We start from the raw sequence: 19,183 nt of genomic DNA on the forward strand, positions 1-19,183 counted from the left end.
TGTCGAGTGTTATCTTTAAAACAAAAAAAAGCTTTACAACTAGGTTTGGGTTCATGCATCAGTTATTAAACTGCTTCCAGAAAAACAATTTAATTTAATTTTACACCTCATTAACAAGAACATGCGAGTCCTGAAATTAGACATGCAATAAAAATTACATAACCTTATGATATTGAACATCATGACGCATCTGCCTTTCAAGTCTGCTTGATGCATAACTGCATGCATAACATGTAAGACATGTGTATTCCCACCAGTGTCTCAAGGAGACTTTTAAATAACTACATGATGACTTTCTGATTGTGTAAATGCCGTTTCACCAGATTATACAACTCTAATCTATGCAAGAGAGGCTGCACGTCTACAAACACTGAGCGTCCGGACCTCGGTGACAGAGTTGATGTGGCAGTATGCGAGCAGCTGCTTCTGCAGGGAGCAGAGGAGCTGGTGGAGGTGCGCTGGTTGGCTGCTGTCGGAGGAGGACATGCCCTGCTGCAGCTTATCACTGTTCTTCTCCAGCTCACCGAACGCCTGATCCTGCAAAACACAGAGCAAAGAAATCAGATACGGACAATTTACGGGTTCACAGGGATCGCAGGTATAACAGGTATCTTAATTTGTTGATCTAAATGTTCAAATGAAATGAGTAGAACTGCGTCGTAGCCGAAGGGAATTGAGTTCAGGAGAGGTGTTTTTCTATAGCGGAACGTTTCTCAGCACAGTTTGCTCTGGGCTGTCGATTTAATGAAAATTACAGAGGAGCTATTAAACGGATCCAGAATTGCCTCTGACGATGTGATTTTCATGTCCAAATTTAGCAGTTCGTTATAAAATGTTTTGTTTCTCTTGAACCTGGTTTGTCCTTTTTTTTTTTTTTTTAATTTTCACACCTGAAATCACTTTGCAGAACCGATATGTTCCCTTGTAATAACTTTGAATACAGCAGGGCAGCACACACATTCGACTACAAATGATGAGTTTAAGCTAATAAGCTCCAGAGAAGGATTTCTTTGTTCCACCACGGTTCGAAAAAATACTTTAACTCATAAGATACAAATACAATCTTGAAATTTAGACCACACAAATGTATTTCAGAGCTGTGTTGGATTCTTTATTATAGATGGGATTTTTCCATCTGTGATTTTTCCCCAAAACAGAAAACTCAAGAGATAAAGAAAAAAAAAAAGGAGGAAAATCCGAAAGGGGAAAATTCAGCGAGAAAGCGACGAATCCAAAAGATATTACTCAAACGCAGAGAGAGTCTCTCAGTCTAATCATCATTCATTGCTCAGGTCTGCATAATCACACACACACACTTGAAAACAGCCTGTGTGTGTGTGTGTGTGTGTGTGTGTGTGTGTGTGTATGTGTGTGTTAGAGTCAATAAAATGACGTCTAGAGAATGAGGCACAGGAACAAGCCCCTGCCGTGCCAGGAAAAAAGGCAGCAGGTGATAATAACAAAGGATTATGTATGACTCATGCTCTCTCTGCAGTACTTGAATATTGAGAGAAGCAGGAGAGACGATGGAGTGTAACAATCCTGCTTTATACGTTGACTTCGTAACGTCCGCCTTTGTCGATTCTAAATAGATATCATAATGATACCACAACTGATGCTTCGTTATTTAAAACACACACTGAAATCAATAAGAACAAACGTGACGCTCCTCTCACAGAGCCATCGACTTACGGTGTAAAAGCCCAGGTTCCTGAGCAGCGTCTTCATCAGGATCTCAGCCAGGTGGGTGTCAGGGTGGCCGGCTGCGGTGTTGTAGTTGGGGTCCGGGGAGGCTGTGAATCCCGGACCAGAGGAGAGGACCTCCGGGCCGTCAGCGGGAGAGCTGTAACCCAGGAGCGAGGCCACGTGGGTGTGATCCTGCAGACTGGTCAGGATGATGTCTAGCTGCATCCTCTGTGGAGAAAACGCAAACATTTCAATGAGGCTGCTGACAAGACTTAAAGGAAATATGATCCTTTAGCAAAACCAAGTCGCAGCACTGATAGAAAACTTGTTACTTGGTTCTACGTGTTCATACTAGGGAATACTAGGGATTCATGCACAGTAAACAGTATTATCATATAATCATCAATCTTTTCTGATATGCTAGTATACAGTAAAATGACTTCAGACTGTGATCAGCTTGGATTTAGTTTAAAAAAAACAAAACTAAACAGTGAACCGCCATCAAAACCAGTAAAAACACCACAAACAACAGCAGGTGAGATGATGAGATCTCGCTGCAACAGTTAGAAGACATTCAGTGACGTCACTTTGGGCTTTAAGAAAAAGTGTCATTTTACCAATTTCTAACTGATTAATCCAGAAAATAACGAGCAGATTAATAGATACTGAAAATAATCGTTGGTTGTAGCTCTAAAGAGTGTTTAACTATTTCATTAAGGGCAGAATGTTCCACAAGTTGATAACAACCACTCAAAGCTGAACCAGAAATTATTTATTCATTCGATTTACAGAAAATGTGCTATATCGGGATATGAGAATTTGGTCATATCGCACAGCTCTAGTCACAGGTGAAGGCTCAAGACTTTTTAATGCTGGACGTTAAAGCTGACCAACCAGAAACAGAGACTGACTTCTCTGTTGTTGAGATGTGTATTGGGAGGATTCTCTTAAAGCTTCTTGGTCAAAACTTTGTGGCTGGGAGAAACATCAAACACAACCTCTTACACCAACCACACAACCGACCAAACTGAGTGACCCATTAACCAAACTCCTCACGGTGTAAAAGCTGCATCCATCACTGATTGTACTTTTTCAAAATCTTTCAGTCTACAACAACAAATGATGCACCGAGTGATCTATACAAGCCCTCAGTACAGTCATTTACATCAGTGGCTCTTAACCTAATGGTTGTGAGCTAATCTTGATGTGTAATTAGATGTTTTATGGGACATTTAAAACATATTTCTACTACACAAATGCATCCACAGTTCTTACAGTAGAGCAAACGCTCAGTTTTCATCATTTACGCCTCCACTTATAATCAAAAAATAACAGTTCATGGTTCTACATGTGCATCCAGCGACACTGATACTGATATAAGACGGCTGTTGAAAGAGCAGGAAGGAAGCTCTGGCCGTGCATCAGGCAGCATGGAGTACCTGTCCTTTAGAGAGACTCTCCCATCTGTCGGGGCCCTGAGGCAGCAGCGAGTGAAGAAGCTCCATCCTCTCTCTCAGCGGAGGCAGCAGCATGGTCGCCCCCACCGACAGAGTCTCAATCACCGCCTGACGGGACAAACACACACCCACATATTGTCACAGCTTGACCCGATGATGGTGATAACAGCCTACAGGTTCAGCACTTGTTGACATTCGTTGTCTTAATGTCTTCCACACTTATCAAATTAATATGTTTATCAAGGCAGCAGAAAATGAAAAGTACAAGGCATTAAAAACATATTTAGTACAATGCCACAGTAATTAAAAGCATGTTTTTAGACAAAAAGAACAGCAAAGAAGACTACATTTTCTAAATATTTCAATTAATTAAAAGGATATTTATAAAAAAAAAGTAACCAACTTAATCTACAACTATTTTTGTAATCAATTAATCATTTAAATCATTTTTCATGCAAAAATACAAACACTGGTTCCAACTCTGCTTCTTTTTTTATATCATTAATTAAATATCTTTGGAGTTTGGACTGTTGGTCGGACTAAACAAGACATCTGAAGACGTCACTTTGGGAAATTGTGATGAAAAATTTTCACACTTTTTAATATTTTTACACCAAATGATTAATAGTTAAGGAAATTATTGGCTCATTATATTTTAAGTGAAAACTCAGGTTTGCAATTTGAAGACTTATTAAATCAACGTCATTTAAGCTAAAGTTTTGCAAGTTTTTTTCTTATATTTTTAGTTGAAATATGATCCAAACATATCTTAATGTGGAGACGAGTTATCAAAGACTTCCAGAGCTCATTAAACAGTCTGGCAGCAGTACAGAGATTTTCCCTTCTCAAGTGTTTTTTTTTTTAAGCGAGTCTCGCCCTTTTAACCAATCACAGAGGACAGAAGTCGGGGGTGGGAGCTCACAGCTGTCAATCAATACATGAACACGTTGATGCAAGAATAAGCATGTTTTTTTCTTTTTTTCATTGTCGCTTTTGTATGTTACTTTGCTGCAGACAGTTTCCTCTCTCTCTCTCTCTCTCTTACCTCCTGAATCTCATCTGGCACTGAGGAGTCCATCAGTCTGAAGAGCAGGTTCCTCAGTGGCCTGGCCTGCCGACCTAAGATACTGGTGGCCACGCCCCCAGCCAGAGCCAGAGCCAGATGATTGGACAAAAGCCGAAGGCACAGCTTGAGGAAGTTATGATGCTCCCTGCGAATACATAAAAACAGCATATATGTGGGCATAATTATAATTTGACAGTAATCTACAAAGGTGAAAAGGAAGGGACCTCGCACTCTGGCCCGTCGGGATCAGATCATTTTGCTTTTTAAAAATGAGGGATATTTCTTACAAGTGTGGTGTGCTTTTATTTTGAAAGTTTGATTGACATGTGTACTGTCAGGTGTGTAGAGACAATAAGTAACTGCAGCTGGACACAGAAAAATACTCATATATTTGAATGGAGAGTGTGAGTGAACCCACACCTTTTTGAACATTTATTGCTTCCACATAGTTTTAGATACAAACTTCATTTGAACTTTAAATGAGTCACGAGACTTTGACCTACAAATCTTGAATTTACATGTTTTTTCTATCTTTTACTGTTTTTGAGATATTAGAGTGTGAGTTTTAAAGTCTTTTCTTGCTCCTCCTGTGATTTTATAATGAGTGTGTATTGCAGAATGTTTCACAGCACTGAGGGAGTGACATCACCAGGAGCAGTTGGAGAGGAGGATTTTAGAGAACGCTTCTCGTGAAATCTCCTCATAAATCCCATGACTTTGGCCAAATCTTACATTAAAAATCATATTTTAATAGGAAATTTCATGGTGAATCCATTGATACAGGTTTAAAAGTGGTCAGACTTATAGTTTAGACGTCAGAAGCCTCTGTTTGACACAAAGTCCATGCCCAGAGATTGCCTCCCCATTGTTTTACATTGTAAGGGTGATGTGGCACTGCAACTTTCAGGGCTTATAAAATCCAAACCGTTTGAGTTATTACAAAGTTTTTAACAACTTTTTTCAGTATAGTGTCATAAGTCACCTATTAAAGTTTGAAGCCGATACTATTAACACCCTCAGAAGAGATAGCGTTTGTTCAAGGGCCAAAATTGGGGCAAAGTCTTATTTTGAAAGGCTGATTGTGGACTTCCTGTTGGATTTAGGTCAGGGGTGTCAACGTATGATTTGTAGGTCTTGATGAGACGAATAATTGAGTTCTGGTTTGATCTCTCTATGACATTCCTACGGGCCGTGGCGGCCATTTTAGTTACATAAGTGGCACTAGAGAGCACATTTTAGCACGTAATGGGGTTAATTTTTACATTTTATCAAATTTTTCACCAGACCTGATGTGCGTGCCAAATTTGGTGAGTTTTTGAGCATGTTTAGGGGGTCAAATTAAGGGTTTAAGTGGCGTAATAATAAAGAAAGAAACAAACAAACAAACACACGAAAGACAATAGGGTCGTCGCCCTTAGGAGACGACTACTGTAAAACAGCCTTTTGGGCTCGGTCCCTAACAAGTAAGTACAAATAATTTGTCAGTAAGACAGAGCACAGCCAGAAGTACATGAATGTGTTTTATTTTCTCCACAGTCTTCATCACTGTGCTTTATATCGCTGTCACTTGTGCTGATGGTGGCTTTTAGGAGTGAGTGACGTTACCTGGAAGAGGGGAAGGGGAGAGGAGGAACTTCACTGTTGATACCGTCACAGTAGCGCTCAAGGAAGGACCGCAAGTGGGAGAAGGTGCTTTCTTCGAGGTCGACGCAGTAGGGTCTGTGCCAAGCCACCACTTGCCTAGACAGACGTGAGTAAATATTTATATATCAAGTGCTCTAATACTTAAAATGGTAGAAAGAAAATACATCAAGTTCACCCCAAAGAGTCACAGTGATGTTGTTGAAACACATTTTTTCTTAACATTTCATATTTGCATAGACAAAGTTACAGAAGACTTCTGTGCTTCCTTCCTCCAAACTAACACAGAGATGAAGAATCATCCCTTCCCCCCGCCGTCTGCCGGTGTTCGTGCACTGTGTCACGCACACAATTTGTTAACTAAGCAGGAAATTTGACACTAAAAACCACTTCCAACTTAATTCTGGACTGTTAGCATTCTGTGTGGGCTGAATGATGCAGACTTTATTTCCTGTAAACTACAGCTGCATCAATTAGATATGAATATTTTCTGGTTTCTTTAGTGTTCCGGGACAGTAAATGCCAATAGTTTTTCACCATTTTCTGACATTTTATAGGCTAAATGATTATTTTATCAACTTTTACTGAGAAAATGTGCAAATATGGCAATATGGATAAAATCCTGTAGCCTGGTATATGTCATTTTATGCTGTGATATAGATAAATAAAGTGATATAGTAAATTTTCAGGAAAATCATGTGTATCATCTCATGGTATATATCTTTATATCATCATATTGCCCATGAATAAGGAAAGAAACACACACCAGCCCTCTTTTATATAAACAATGCTGGTGTGGTGTAAATCTAACCATGTGAGAATAAGCTGGTTACCAAAACATCTGCATCTGTACGGCAGGTCAGTGCAACGTGATGCTCGCAGTCAACTTTGTAACACAAACATGAAAAAGTCTGCTGTACATTTCACATGCAGTTATTGACCTTTCACTTATGTTACGCAATTCCACAGAAATCCAGAGATGTTGTGACATCACCCTCCCTCCCTCTCTCCCTCCATCCCTCCTCTACAGTACATGAATATCTTCTGAATAAACCCAGGTTATGTCAGTGTATTTACTGTGCTGGTAGCTCACCTGTCTCTGGGCAGGGCTGTCCAGGCCAGGCTGTGGGAAGTGCCGGCTGAGATCTGCTGGATAGCGACTCCATCCAGACCTACCACCTTCTTGGGCTTGGTGATCGGCCCCGTGGAGTTCCCCTGGCCGCACTGACCCATGGAGTTGTTGCCCCATGCGTATACTTCATTGTCTAGATGGTGGTTGAGTAAAGTATTTCAACATTAAACTGAATTATAATGTGTTAGGATTTGCTTCAGAGCTGCTTCAGAGGGTTACGTATTAGCTTAAACAAATTTAGTCTGTGTGTTTGCTATTACATCACGCTACTTGCGTCATGTTTAACAAGCACAAACTCTTGCTGTGTCAGCAAAACCACATTCATACAGTGACTGACAGAAGCAGCAGATCAGATTTAGCATGTAGTATTGAGCATTGATCCCTGACAGCATGCAAATGTCGCTCAATACAGATAAACGTTTAAACAAAAAGAGAGAGACAGTGAGGTACCGTGTGACAGGGCCAGACAGTGACTGTCCCCGATGGAGATGTCCACCACCCTGGTGGTAGCCAGCTCCTCGATTAGTTTAGGTCTGAGCGCCGTGGCCTCAGAGGAACCGCAGCCCAGACAAGCACCACAGCCCCACGCGTACACCTAGAAACCAGTCACATGAATGAATATCAGCAGATGATTTCTGATATTCACAGTCTGTCCTGTTTATCTTGACATCTTTGAGACAAAGCCATGGAAGAAGAACTACCGCGTGTTACGCAACAAGTCCTGACAATAACATACATCACTGTCAATGTCCAATCAGCTGCATAAAATTCCTTTCTCCGGGACAAGCCTCCATTTTTTCCCTCAACAAACAACAGCTTCTGTTCTGTTCTCGGTTAACAACACAGGAATGAAAGCTCACCTGTCCAGTCGAGGTTAAGGCGAGAGACGACTGGCTTCCTGCGCACACTTTTCTGATGAACATTCCTTGAAGAGCTTCCACTACTTTTGGTTTGTAGACCCGATTAGTATCACCATGACCCAGTTTACCTGCAGGACAACACATGGTTATTCTCAGACAGTAGATAAAATACTGTAAAATAAATTCTTAGACACACTACAAATTAAAAGCAAAGATTATGAGGAAATATTTGTAGAAATTCACATATTTTGGATAAGGCTCGTTCAAAATTCGAATTTCAGACAAATAATTCTATTTATAGCATCAGAGCTGCAACAATTAGTCAATTAATCAATAGTCGATCGGCAGGAAATTAATTGCCAACTATTTTGATAATCAATTAATTGCTTCTCTTGTTCCAGCTTCTTAAATGTGAATATTTTCTGATTTCTATGATGCTAAACAGAATATCTTTGGGTTGTGGACTGTTGAATCTGGACAAAACAAGACATTAAAAGGTTGCACTTTCAGCTTTGGGAAACATTTTTCACCGTTTTATAGACCAAACGACTGATAAACTAAAACAGAAAATAATAAAGCGATGATAAGAATTGTTAGCTGCAGCCCTTTATGGCACTAATTGTGATATAAAACATTCAAAATAGATGTTTAGGAACAAAGTAACTCATGGTGTTGAGGGGTTTACACACCATTGTCCCCTCCTCCGAAGGACCACACGGTGCGTCCATCCTTTGACAACGCAATCGTATGAGAGCTACCACAAGACACCTCTCCCACGTTGCTGATGTCTTTAACCAGGGTAGGAATGTTTCGGCTGTTGCTGTCACCGTGACCTGCATTCCCGAACAATGAAAAAAAAAAAAAGGGGTCAGGCTGATTACACAACACGAGTGTAGATTTCCCTTGTCTGAATTAGGAATGGGTTAAGAGAGGATAATTAAGTTAAACAACTTACCTAATCTACCAAAATCTCCTTCACCCCACGTGTAAAGCTCTCCATCCTCGCTGACTGCAGCACTGTGTCTGTAGCCAGCAGACACACACACCACCACCTGACACAAACACACATGTTATCAGACTTTATTGATGCTAGTAAATGCACAAAGCTAAAAGACTTTCTCTTGTCTGATTGCATGATACAGATAAAACACCACATGTCAAGTTGTACCTTTCCCTGTAGCGGCCCCTGGATAAGTTTCGGGTATTTCTGTGTTGAGCTGTTCCCGTGACCCAGTTTGCCGTAATCACCGTCACCCCAGCTAAACACCTCACCCTCCGTGGTGAAAGCCAGCGTGTGGCCATCTGAGCCTTTGGACGACGACACCTTCTTGATGGCGCGGTGGGGTTCAAAGGTCAGCTTCTTGAGCGTCGACTGGTTGTTGGAGTCCCCGAGGCCCAGGCGGCCGTAGCTGCCCTTCCCGCAGGCCCGCACAGAGCCGTCGGAGGAGATGACGAAAGTGCAGTACTGGCCTGCTTCGATCTGCACGGAAATGAAGGAGAGTTATGCGTCTGTGTGTATGAGAGACTGCAGCCTGACTCAGCAGTTTCACAACAATGACGTGCTGCTTGAGTGAGTGAGTGGAAGTCCAACTGGTATCCTACAAACAAAATACTATGATAATGATGCTATGCTACAGTATATCATAAGACAGTATGACATATGACCTATCAGCTGTAAAGGTTATGAGTAGCAGTTAAAGTTAAAGGATATTTCTGGCAATTTTCTATATTTTTCTTATTGACAACCCTGCGTCGGTGTGCTGCAACGCCTGATTTTGTCGGCATACGGCCTGAGACAAACAGTTAACAGAGCTTCGTTAGCTTTTTGCGCTACATTTCACAACCTCTTAACTTTGCTCTACATTGGTAATTTCTTAAAGAAAAGAAAAGAAAGACAGTTATTGGTCTTTGGAGCCGTTTCTATACAAACTGCCGTGACTAAAATCTTAGTGGCGAAGGAACATGTCACCCGGGGCAACGGTGTGGCTCTTTGATATGTTTTTTATAATTGTCAGCCTCATCCTTTAACGATGATTTATGAATTCCAGTAAGATATTCAATATCATACATAAAAAACAGTTTTGTGCAACCTCATTCGACAGAAATGCCCCAAAAGTCACAGTGCACACCTCGATCACCTGAGCTTCCTGATACTGGACAGAAATGTGAAGTGCAGAGGTAAAAAAAAGGATAAACATCAGGTAGGAAAATGATATGAATTATAAGGTGTATTCTATCGTCATAATGCTGTTTTTCTTTCCCTCCTAGCAGAAAAAGAGAAGACATTGCATGAAGGAAATATAAATTAGGATGCTGTCTGTTCCACCATCTTAAAGAGCACTTTAAGAAGAAGAGCACAGCGAGTCTCTGTCTCTATCTGTAACAAACACTGCATGTCACATTACTTTGATCTGCACTTGTACTTTCCCTGTGGGGGAACCAGTGTAATTTGAATTTGAATGCATTATGTCACCATGTTGATGTAACAGCCCTCTTTTATGCTGATCAGTGAAACATTATTTTCCCCCTTAAAAGTCAACAACACATTTGCAAAAACCTAGTTTTTTTTTGAAGCTCATGCCAGTTTTCTCTGCTTTCTATAATGAACGCAGGAGAACAGATGCTTCTTCTCTCTCGACATGAGCAGTCACGGAGCTCTACGGCGGACATCTCTTACCGTCTGAGCGTCGGCGAAGCTGGCGGCCAACTTGGGCTGCAGGATCTTCTCCTGTGTGCCCTCCACAAGTTGGTGGCTGCTGTTACTGCCCCACACGTACACCTCACAGGTTTCAGACACTACAGGCGCCTCGCCGGTCTGAATGCTGTCTGGACTGACACAGGTGCGAGAGTAGTCTGATGCCATGCGACATACCTGGAAGAATAAGATACGGTTAAGGGAATGAATTAGATTCTCAATATTAACCTTTTAGGTGACAAATAACAGCAGTCCTGGAATTTATCAACACATAAAGGAGGTTTGATGAAGGTGTTGTTTACAGTACAACGATACGAAGTCCTAAATGTAAAATACTGCTTAAATGTCTTACTTCCTCAAAAAGACAGAGTGCTGCCTCGTACAATGAGCAGAGGCCATCAGAGGTCCGTGTGGGTTCTCGCCACTGGCTGCGATCTGCTGAAGAGCCCTGCAACAAAAATCAATGTTTAGACCATAAATGGCTTTAAAACCTTATAACAGACCCTAATTAACCACAAAACTTCAGGGAACCAAGACCTTTTTATACCGATTACTATCATATATTTTTAGAAGGTAAGAAAACAAACATACATCTGAGACTGAACCTGAATCCTCAGTGGATTTTCACAAACGTTGATGAGAATTCACTGTGGCAACACTCTAAATAAGTGGCGCAGAATGCAAGTCACGCTTAACCGAGCATCTCTGAAAATGGTTTCAGTTATCACACCTTAAAAGCATACTCCCGACTGTTTCTTTGCATTAAGTTCCTACAATTTCCACTGATTTCCACTGGAAAGAGAAACAACTGTTTGAATGAATACTGTCTGATTTAATGCTTGACAGACGGTGCATGACATTTTAAAAGCCCATTTGAGAGCTAAGAGCAATAAAAAGCGAATGTGTCTTTGACGTAAGCAAAAGGCACGTTTACTGTGATCTGCTTCGCTTATCAAACCACTAAAAGCTCAACCTGCCTCTGTTGTTGTTACTGTTTACTTACCAGAGAGCGTCTCATCTGCATGAGGATGTTCATGAAACAATCATAGCCGATGAGGCCCTCTTGGTTCTGTAGCACCTTACTCTGCTCCATCGTACTGACCACGGCTGATGCAGCCAAGGCCATCTCGATCCACTCCAGCAAGTAGCGCAGGGAACCTCTCTGGGAAGCCAGCCCCAGAAGTAACTCAGAGGCGAGCCGTCGCCCTAAAATATCCGCCCCGGAGTTTGGCATGGTCACTCCCTTCAGAAACGTGGTGACCTGGGCCAGACAGTCCAGGCCCATCGGTGGGATCTTGCTCTCGTTGGCCAGAGAGAGGGGCGGCAGGGAACTAACGACATCGATGGCTGTGTGAATGACATCATTACACAAGTTTATATTGCCGCCGGGACCTCCTCCGGGGCCGGGTGGAGGAGGCATCATCCAGCTCTGCCGCAGCAGAGCGAAAAGGAGGCTGAGGCCCGTGCGAACACCCATCTCGATGAGCGCGTCGGTGCTGGAGCGCGGCCGCTCGCTGACGGAGTGCAGATCAGCCGAGCCCGAGTTGTTCTCCGGGGAGTGCTGCTGCTGCTTGACCTTTCCCTTGTCATGGTACTTGTTGGAAAGCGCGTAGAAGATGCGTTGGAGCACCAGCACGCGTTTGCGTAGGGCAGCTGCGAAGGGGGAGTCAGAGCAGACCATCTTGGCCAAGGCCAACTGGCTGTTGAGCAGAGCATCCAGGTAGTGTTCCTGCTCATCGCTGGAGAGGGATTCACGCTCAAAGTCCGGAAGCTGGGGACCCTTCAGACACAGCACCTGCTGGGGCAGCAGCACAACCTCTTTGTTGGCCAGCAGCTTCGAGTAGAGCACCGTAACTCCCTCCCGTGTGGCTATCGACTCGCTGTCCTCCGTGATCCATGAGCTGTTTAGGTGCTCCAGCCATTTCAGTTTCACCGGGGGGATCATTAAAGCCATGGCATGTCACTCCGGAGCCATCAGTCCTGGAAATATTAATTAGACATGATGTAAAATGTTAATGTCGACCCGTTGTTGTTCTAAAGGGCCACAAAAAATAACTGACAAATCTTTCTAGGAGCTTTCCTTTCCATTGAACACTACTTGTTTTACCAGAAGCCACATTCAAACATACTGTATGTCATAATCATATGACGTAGGTAAAATAAACTAAGATTTTCCTTTAAATAGACCAATATGCTATCAAACCAGTTGAGGTAAACAACTCATTACATTAGACAAAATATAGTCCAGGTTACTGTATCTACACAACCTCTAATGTCCGCTGACTGAATATTTCTGGTTCTATCTGATTTAGTTTGAGACATTTCTTCCGATTCGAATGAGTTTATGGGAACTTGACATGTGATTTATCTTTAACGGCTCATAATATGTTGAGGTCGGTCTTCCCTGAGGATCCCTGCTCATGTTTGTACACAGAAGCAGGATATTTTATACAGTTTATCATCTTGTAAACATACAATCTTAATGTTCCTGTGCTGCTCAAGTTCTCCTTTAACATTTATCAGAAATTGGCGTCACATAAGTGCACGAAGGCAACATCGTCTATACACATGCATCACTGAACTAAAAACACATCATGACAGTTCAGGAAATTTGATTTATTCCATGTAGGAGAAAGTCTGTAAAAGGTTTAGTTATGCACTCGTGTATGGTTACAATCAGAATATCTGACACCTGCACAGGCTGCAAGTCCTCGACCGTAAGAATAAAACTATACAAGGAATTAAAGTAAAAGGAATAATAGATATAAAGTTAACACTTGTGTTTCACATGGAGTTGCTTCTTTGTTGGTGAATTTGATAAATATTAGAGTTTGAGGCAAAGAAAAACCTGGTTAACCTTTCTTTAACTCCTTAAGATCATGAACATGAATCCTGGAAGCAACATTTTGAAAAGAGATATTAACTGATTCATTATAAGTGCTGCTTCTTGAGGTTATAATTTATATTTTATTGATTCTGATTCTCCTTATAAATTGAGAATCTGATTGATATCTGCAGATCATTTGAGTAAGAAAAGAAAGCAAAGACCATCTTAATTTTCATCTGCTTTAGGCAGCTATATAATAACTATACACAATGATTACAGTTCATCACTACTGTCTTTGGTGATGTTTAGCCATACTTTAGAGGACAAACTCCAGGCGCCACACTGTAAACACTACACACGCGTTGACCTGTACTTAACAGGTCAGAGTACTCCGACCTTTGCTTTCAAGGATCGTTAAGCAGGACTAATAAGAACGCTTCTCCATTAAATTAACATTTGAAACCAGTTTCAACATAGAACCGGTTCTCTGTACCCAACCCTGCTGCTCCTGCTGCCTCTGGGTTCATCTTGACAGGAGTGTAAGTCAGAGGTGAAAAATAGGTCAAAATCTCATTCAAACAGGTTTAAAAAAACCACCTGACGTGATGATGGTTCTTCATACCTGAATGAAGGGTGATAATCCGCAAACTCAACAAATTCTGTGGTTCACACTGTTGTGTGTGTGTGTGTGTCTGTCAAAGACCAGTTCATTGAGGACAGCTTGTTCAACTGTGGACAAAAACCGTGTCCCCAATTGGGAAAAAGCTGATTTTTGTGTCAGTGGTTATGGTTAAGGTTATGGTTATGGTTATGGTTAGGTTAAGTCTCCAGGGAATTAATGTAAGAATGAAATGTCCCAAAAAGTGACCCAGAACAACAAATACGCAGACGTACACGCGAAACACTATGTGCAAGTATAAAAGAACAAATGATTAATTACACATTCATCTTACTGGCAGCTACAGAACACTGTGTGGTTCACAGTGACACTGAATACCTCTGCACTGGAGTCACTGTGTGTGTATGTGTGTGTGTGTGTGTGTGTGTGTGTGTGTGTGTGTGTGTGTGTGTGTGTGTGTGTGTGTGTAGGATCCATTAAGATGTTATAAATAATCTACTGGTTACCAAGCATTTAATGCAAAACAATAATGCCTGTAAGTGTATTTCCAGTCGCCTGATTGAATTTTGCGTAATAAAAACCTGAGTGGAAACGCCAGAAATTCAAAAAAAAAAAAAAAAAAAACATTCAAAAATCAAAGGTTTTTATGCTTGGCTGAGGTGGTGTTTCGATAAAAAGAAAATGCGACAAAGTGCAATGGAAACAGATTTAACGAATACACAAGGATGTAAACGAGACATAGTGATTTAGCTCACTCAAGAGACAAAAGGCAGTGGATCCGAGTGGACCAAACCGATGAAAAGTTAGAAAAATTACTACATGAAACAAACTTAAACGCCATAAATACATCCATCTACCAACTGTTTATCTATCTGGTCCAATCATGTATGTGAATTAAGCATTCAAAACAATGCAAACCATCAAAACACCATCACCACCATGAACAAGAGCCTCACACATTTTAAAATCAACAAAAACTTAACATTAAAAATTGATTGCAGAGTTTATATAACCAATCACATGAGCTCCGGCAAAGACTTAATGTGATTAATGTGAATTGCAGCCAATGATCTTACAGCTGGAATAAACACTCCATTCAGACACGACGCCTGCATTTATCTATTCGACTTGTGAGCATTAAGTGAAACCGTGCCTGTGGATTGACAAGACAAGTGATCCGCAGACAAACAGATTGTGGGAGGCTTTGGCAGCCTTGGCGCCATCAGTCTGGTTATATCCTGTTAGGTTCAATGCAATCACATACAATTTCAGACTCAGAGCCTTGTACAGTTTTTTTGCAAATCCTAAGCAAAGTATAGAAACACAAAACAGCAATATTCTTGGCTAAAGCACACAGAAGCTTATTATAACTGTTTTATACTGAGCGAGCGAGCCTGTAAAACAGACTCAGGAGGGGATATTACAACCTGATCGCAGCGTGCATTTTGTCATTGCACTTGTCATTGTCATTTGTCACTGTCTAGCATCATGAGCCAAACATCGAGTCTTGTGCTAGCATTACCTAATCTGTCAGGAATTGTCCTGTCATGGTAACAGACATGATAGAGATTTTTTCCACATACGAAGCCTACATGTGAACTGCAGAACCACATACTTCAATCAAAGTGCACCAACTGACCCAGAACAGGCTGCAACTGATGATTATTTGCATTACCGATTAAATTATTTCCTTTTATTACTCAATTAATTGTTTAGTCTACGAAACGTCAAAAAGAAGTGAAAACCTAGCACCACCACAACTTCCCTAAACCCAAAGTGACGCCCTTCAATATGCTTGTTTAGTAAGACCAACAGTCCAAAACCAAATACAGAAACAGTCAAAAGTTTGGTTTTCTTCATTTTCACTCATTTCTACATTATACAACAACAATCAAAACTATGAAATGTGACATGTGGAATTACATAAATATGTTAACTACATACTTCCTCTGTTATTTCATAGTTACGTCTTCAGTGTTGCTTTATAATGTAGAAAATAATAAAGAGAAACCCTTGAATGAGTAGGTGTGTCCATCCCTCTTACTGGTGCTGTATATTTTAATAACTATCATGTATGACGAGCTGGAACCTGCAAATGTTTGACATTTATGCTGATTTATGTTCTTTCTGTGGACTTATCATTGCAGCTGTATATCAAAGTCATCTTTTCCAATCCTTCAGTGTGTTTTTGTGCAGGTCAAGAGGAACTTTTCTCTTCAGCCTGAGCTAAATAAATATGTTTTGTACTGACACATTGTGCATATTTCCTTTCTTAGTGCCTGTTTTGTCTCATGTTATCGTGAAAGTGAGTGACAGGAGACTCCCTGACCGTGTTGACAATCACACTGATAAGCTTGCAGGCAACACTAAGTTACAGTTGTTTAGATACAGTGTGATTATAGGCGGTTAGCAGCCAGCTAGCGAACTCATCCGTCTCAACCGGCCCGTGCTACCGCTAACACTGTGCTTTCGTTTCTAGCTGAGGGTTATTAGCAAAGAGCTAGCAGATAACATTAGACAGCTAGTACCATGACACAGCTGGCTTGAAAGCAGACTGTGCTGCTGCTGCTGCTAACCTGCTTGCTGTGTCAGGTTTAGAGAGGCAGCTTTCCTTAGATGACCGAGGTGATAATCACCAACAGCTAACCGTTAATTACAAATCACTGACTGCATAACAGGAGACTGACAGACAATTAACTTAAGACATTAAGGCGAGTAACGGTAACGTTAGCCTTTCTAGCTCTTTAGGCAAACCGGGACGTTAATGCTGAATGTTATAATGTTGACAGTTTGTTTTGCAATCAGCCAGAGAGGCAAATAACGCTACTTGTTTACGTTAGCTAACGTAAGCTAACTTTCCTCACGTCACTAGCTAGCGATGCAAAAAGACCTAAACATGGAGGTAACACCCTTATGTGCAGGTATGACAGGGGGCGAATACACAAGATATGCAGTCGTACACGTAAGTATACCTGTGCAGAAAGCCCAGCACCGTATACCGTGAGCTATTTTAGCCAGTATTATGTTGGCTTATCTGCTGTCTCATAGCGGCAAGCTGGTTAGCTTCCTGGCTACACTTTACTAACGTTAGCTGGAATAAAAAGCTCGCTTACCAGAAACTGTCAAAGGCCTCCTCCTCTCTGCGCCGAGCTTACACAAGAGCCTAACTGTGCCTCATTGCACAAACACGAACAGTTCAGTCAATATCCGTACGCTTTGATAACGTTACTGTGAAAGCAGACAGAGCCATGCGTGGATGTCCATGCCTCCGCCCGCCTCTCCCGTACCGTCCGCTGCAGCGAGTCCGAGCAGCAGGCTGCTCCGCTCAGTCCCAACCCCTCAGCGAGCCCCGGCCCCGTGCTGTGACGTCGGAACCTGTCTGTCTATCTGCCTGTCTGTCTATCACCCTGTCTCTCTCTCTTTCTCTCTCTCTGTCTCTGTCTCCTTGTCTGTCTTCCTACCTGTCTGTCTCCCTGTCTGTAAAATTGAAAGAAGTACATAACAAAATTATGCATAATATTCAGCATATCCCACCAACAAAAAGAACCAACAAAACATCTGTTTTATGAATGTCAGTACACATCAGGATTACTTATAAGATTACTTGGACACTCAAACCAAACATTCAGTTAAGCTGGAAGCCAAGGATGTAAAACTATAGTAGAGGGCTGACCAATATATTGAAAACATATCGATATTGTGATATGAGACTAGATATCGTCTTACATTTTGGATATGGTAATATCATGATAAGGCATAAATGTTGTCTTTTCCTGGTTTGAAAGGCTGCATTACGGTAAAGTGATGTAATTCTCTGAACTTACCATACATACTATAATGTCATACTTAGTCATTATATCCACATTACTCATGATTATTTATCATAAATCTCATTGTGTGAATATTTTGCGAAAGCACCGATAATCATACCTACAACACTGTCACGATATCAATATCGAGGTCAAAAATATCATAATATTTGATTTTGTCCACATCGACCAGCACGACTATGAAAACAAAAAACAGGAAGTTCAACACACTGTCGATTTATTAATCTTACTGGGAAAATTTCACATCCATAAATCCAATTACTGGTGGTCTCGACCATCATTTGAACTTTTCATGATTGAATTTAGAAAGTATTTTGAGTATATCCAACTTATAAACACAAAGAAATGTGCACATACACTCAGTATGCTCAATCATTTTTTAAAGATTTTATTGCCTACCTTTTTTATTGAGTTATTTTTTAAATTAATTTTATTATCATTACTTTAAACCCTATGTCCTGTTACCATGATGAATGTATCCACCGATAGAAATTGAAGTCATGCCTGTTATCTTTATTTCATTATGATGCCTCAGTGTTTTTTCTGTTGTCTTAATGTCACATGCTGTAAGTGACGGTTTCTATAAATAAAGAGATGGAGAAAAAAAGTCTCCCTTTCTGTCTGTCTGTCTCTCTCTGTGTCTTTTTTAAATTTTATTTTTCAAGAAATAACAAGACATGACAGGACAAACTGTAGCCTATCATTCATCGGAGGAGGATAGTAAACGTATTTACACAGCAAAAACCACGAGGCAAGGTAGGCAACTACCTGGGGCTCCGATCTAAAAGGGCCCCAAACAGCTATGGATTAATTATGATGTTTAGACATAAAAAATATTGAATTATGTTACCATTCTAGCTCATTTTACCCTGAAATAACCCTGAATTAAGGCCCCCAAAGCACTCGCAGATTCAGATTTTATGATGCACTATTATTGATTAAACTATCCAGCATTATATAAAACAGTTAGCATTAAAAGCTTCACTCTGAACAGACGTTAAGTAAATTAAAGTCTTGTGCTGATAAAACCTCTATTTCACTTCTAAGTAAAAAATTTAAATGCAGGACTTTTGCTTGTTTTTGTTTTCTTGGCTTCAGTTAATGCTATTAAGATGAAAGTTTGGAGTTTGGTTGTGCGTCTGTCTGCGTCTCCGTCTCTCTACCTGTATCTGCCTGCCTGCCTGTCTGTCTGTCTGTCTGCGTCAGCCTGATTACTTCGCTGCCTGTCTATCTGCCTGCATATACTGTCTCTCTCTCTCTCTCCGTACGCTGTGTGTTCATAGCAGAAAGTCAACAGTGGCTCACCCTCACTGTCATTCACGCCCACAAAGACAAAGACGTCCAAAACACATACTGCGATTTTGCACGGT

General features: G+C 41.1%; 1 protein-coding gene across 7 annotated transcripts in view; it reads right to left on the reverse strand.

The window, feature by feature from the left end:
• herc1 (HECT and RLD domain containing E3 ubiquitin protein ligase family member 1) overlaps positions 1-17,351 on the reverse strand; it is a 71,496-nt gene extending 54,145 nt beyond the window's left edge. For all 7 annotated transcript variants that reach the window (XM_044357932.1, XM_044357928.1, XM_044357934.1 and 4 more), the window contains exons 1-15: positions 17,097-17,351; positions 11,541-12,517; positions 10,890-10,985; positions 10,520-10,714; positions 9,011-9,322; positions 8,798-8,894; positions 8,532-8,675; positions 7,843-7,970; positions 7,433-7,577; positions 6,944-7,115; positions 5,815-5,949; positions 4,189-4,354; positions 3,126-3,251; positions 1,693-1,914; positions 385-537 (exon numbers count right to left, since the gene is read on the reverse strand). In XM_044357932.1, the coding sequence (XP_044213867.1) occupies positions 385-537; positions 1,693-1,914; positions 3,126-3,251; positions 4,189-4,354; positions 5,815-5,949; positions 6,944-7,115; positions 7,433-7,577; positions 7,843-7,970; positions 8,532-8,675; positions 8,798-8,894; positions 9,011-9,322; positions 10,520-10,714; positions 10,890-10,985; positions 11,541-12,491 (3,042 nt within the window). In that variant the 5' untranslated portion in view covers positions 12,492-12,517; positions 17,097-17,351. The remainder of the gene's footprint in view (positions 1-384; positions 538-1,692; positions 1,915-3,125; positions 3,252-4,188; positions 4,355-5,814; positions 5,950-6,943; positions 7,116-7,432; positions 7,578-7,842; positions 7,971-8,531; positions 8,676-8,797; positions 8,895-9,010; positions 9,323-10,519; positions 10,715-10,889; positions 10,986-11,540; positions 12,518-17,096) is intronic.
• Between the last annotated feature and the right edge of the window lie 1,832 nt (positions 17,352-19,183).

The sequence above is a fragment of the Thunnus albacares genome, chromosome 1, assembly GCF_914725855.1.
Source record: "Thunnus albacares chromosome 1, fThuAlb1.1, whole genome shotgun sequence".
NCBI lineage: Eukaryota > Metazoa > Chordata > Actinopteri > Scombriformes > Scombridae > Thunnus > Thunnus albacares.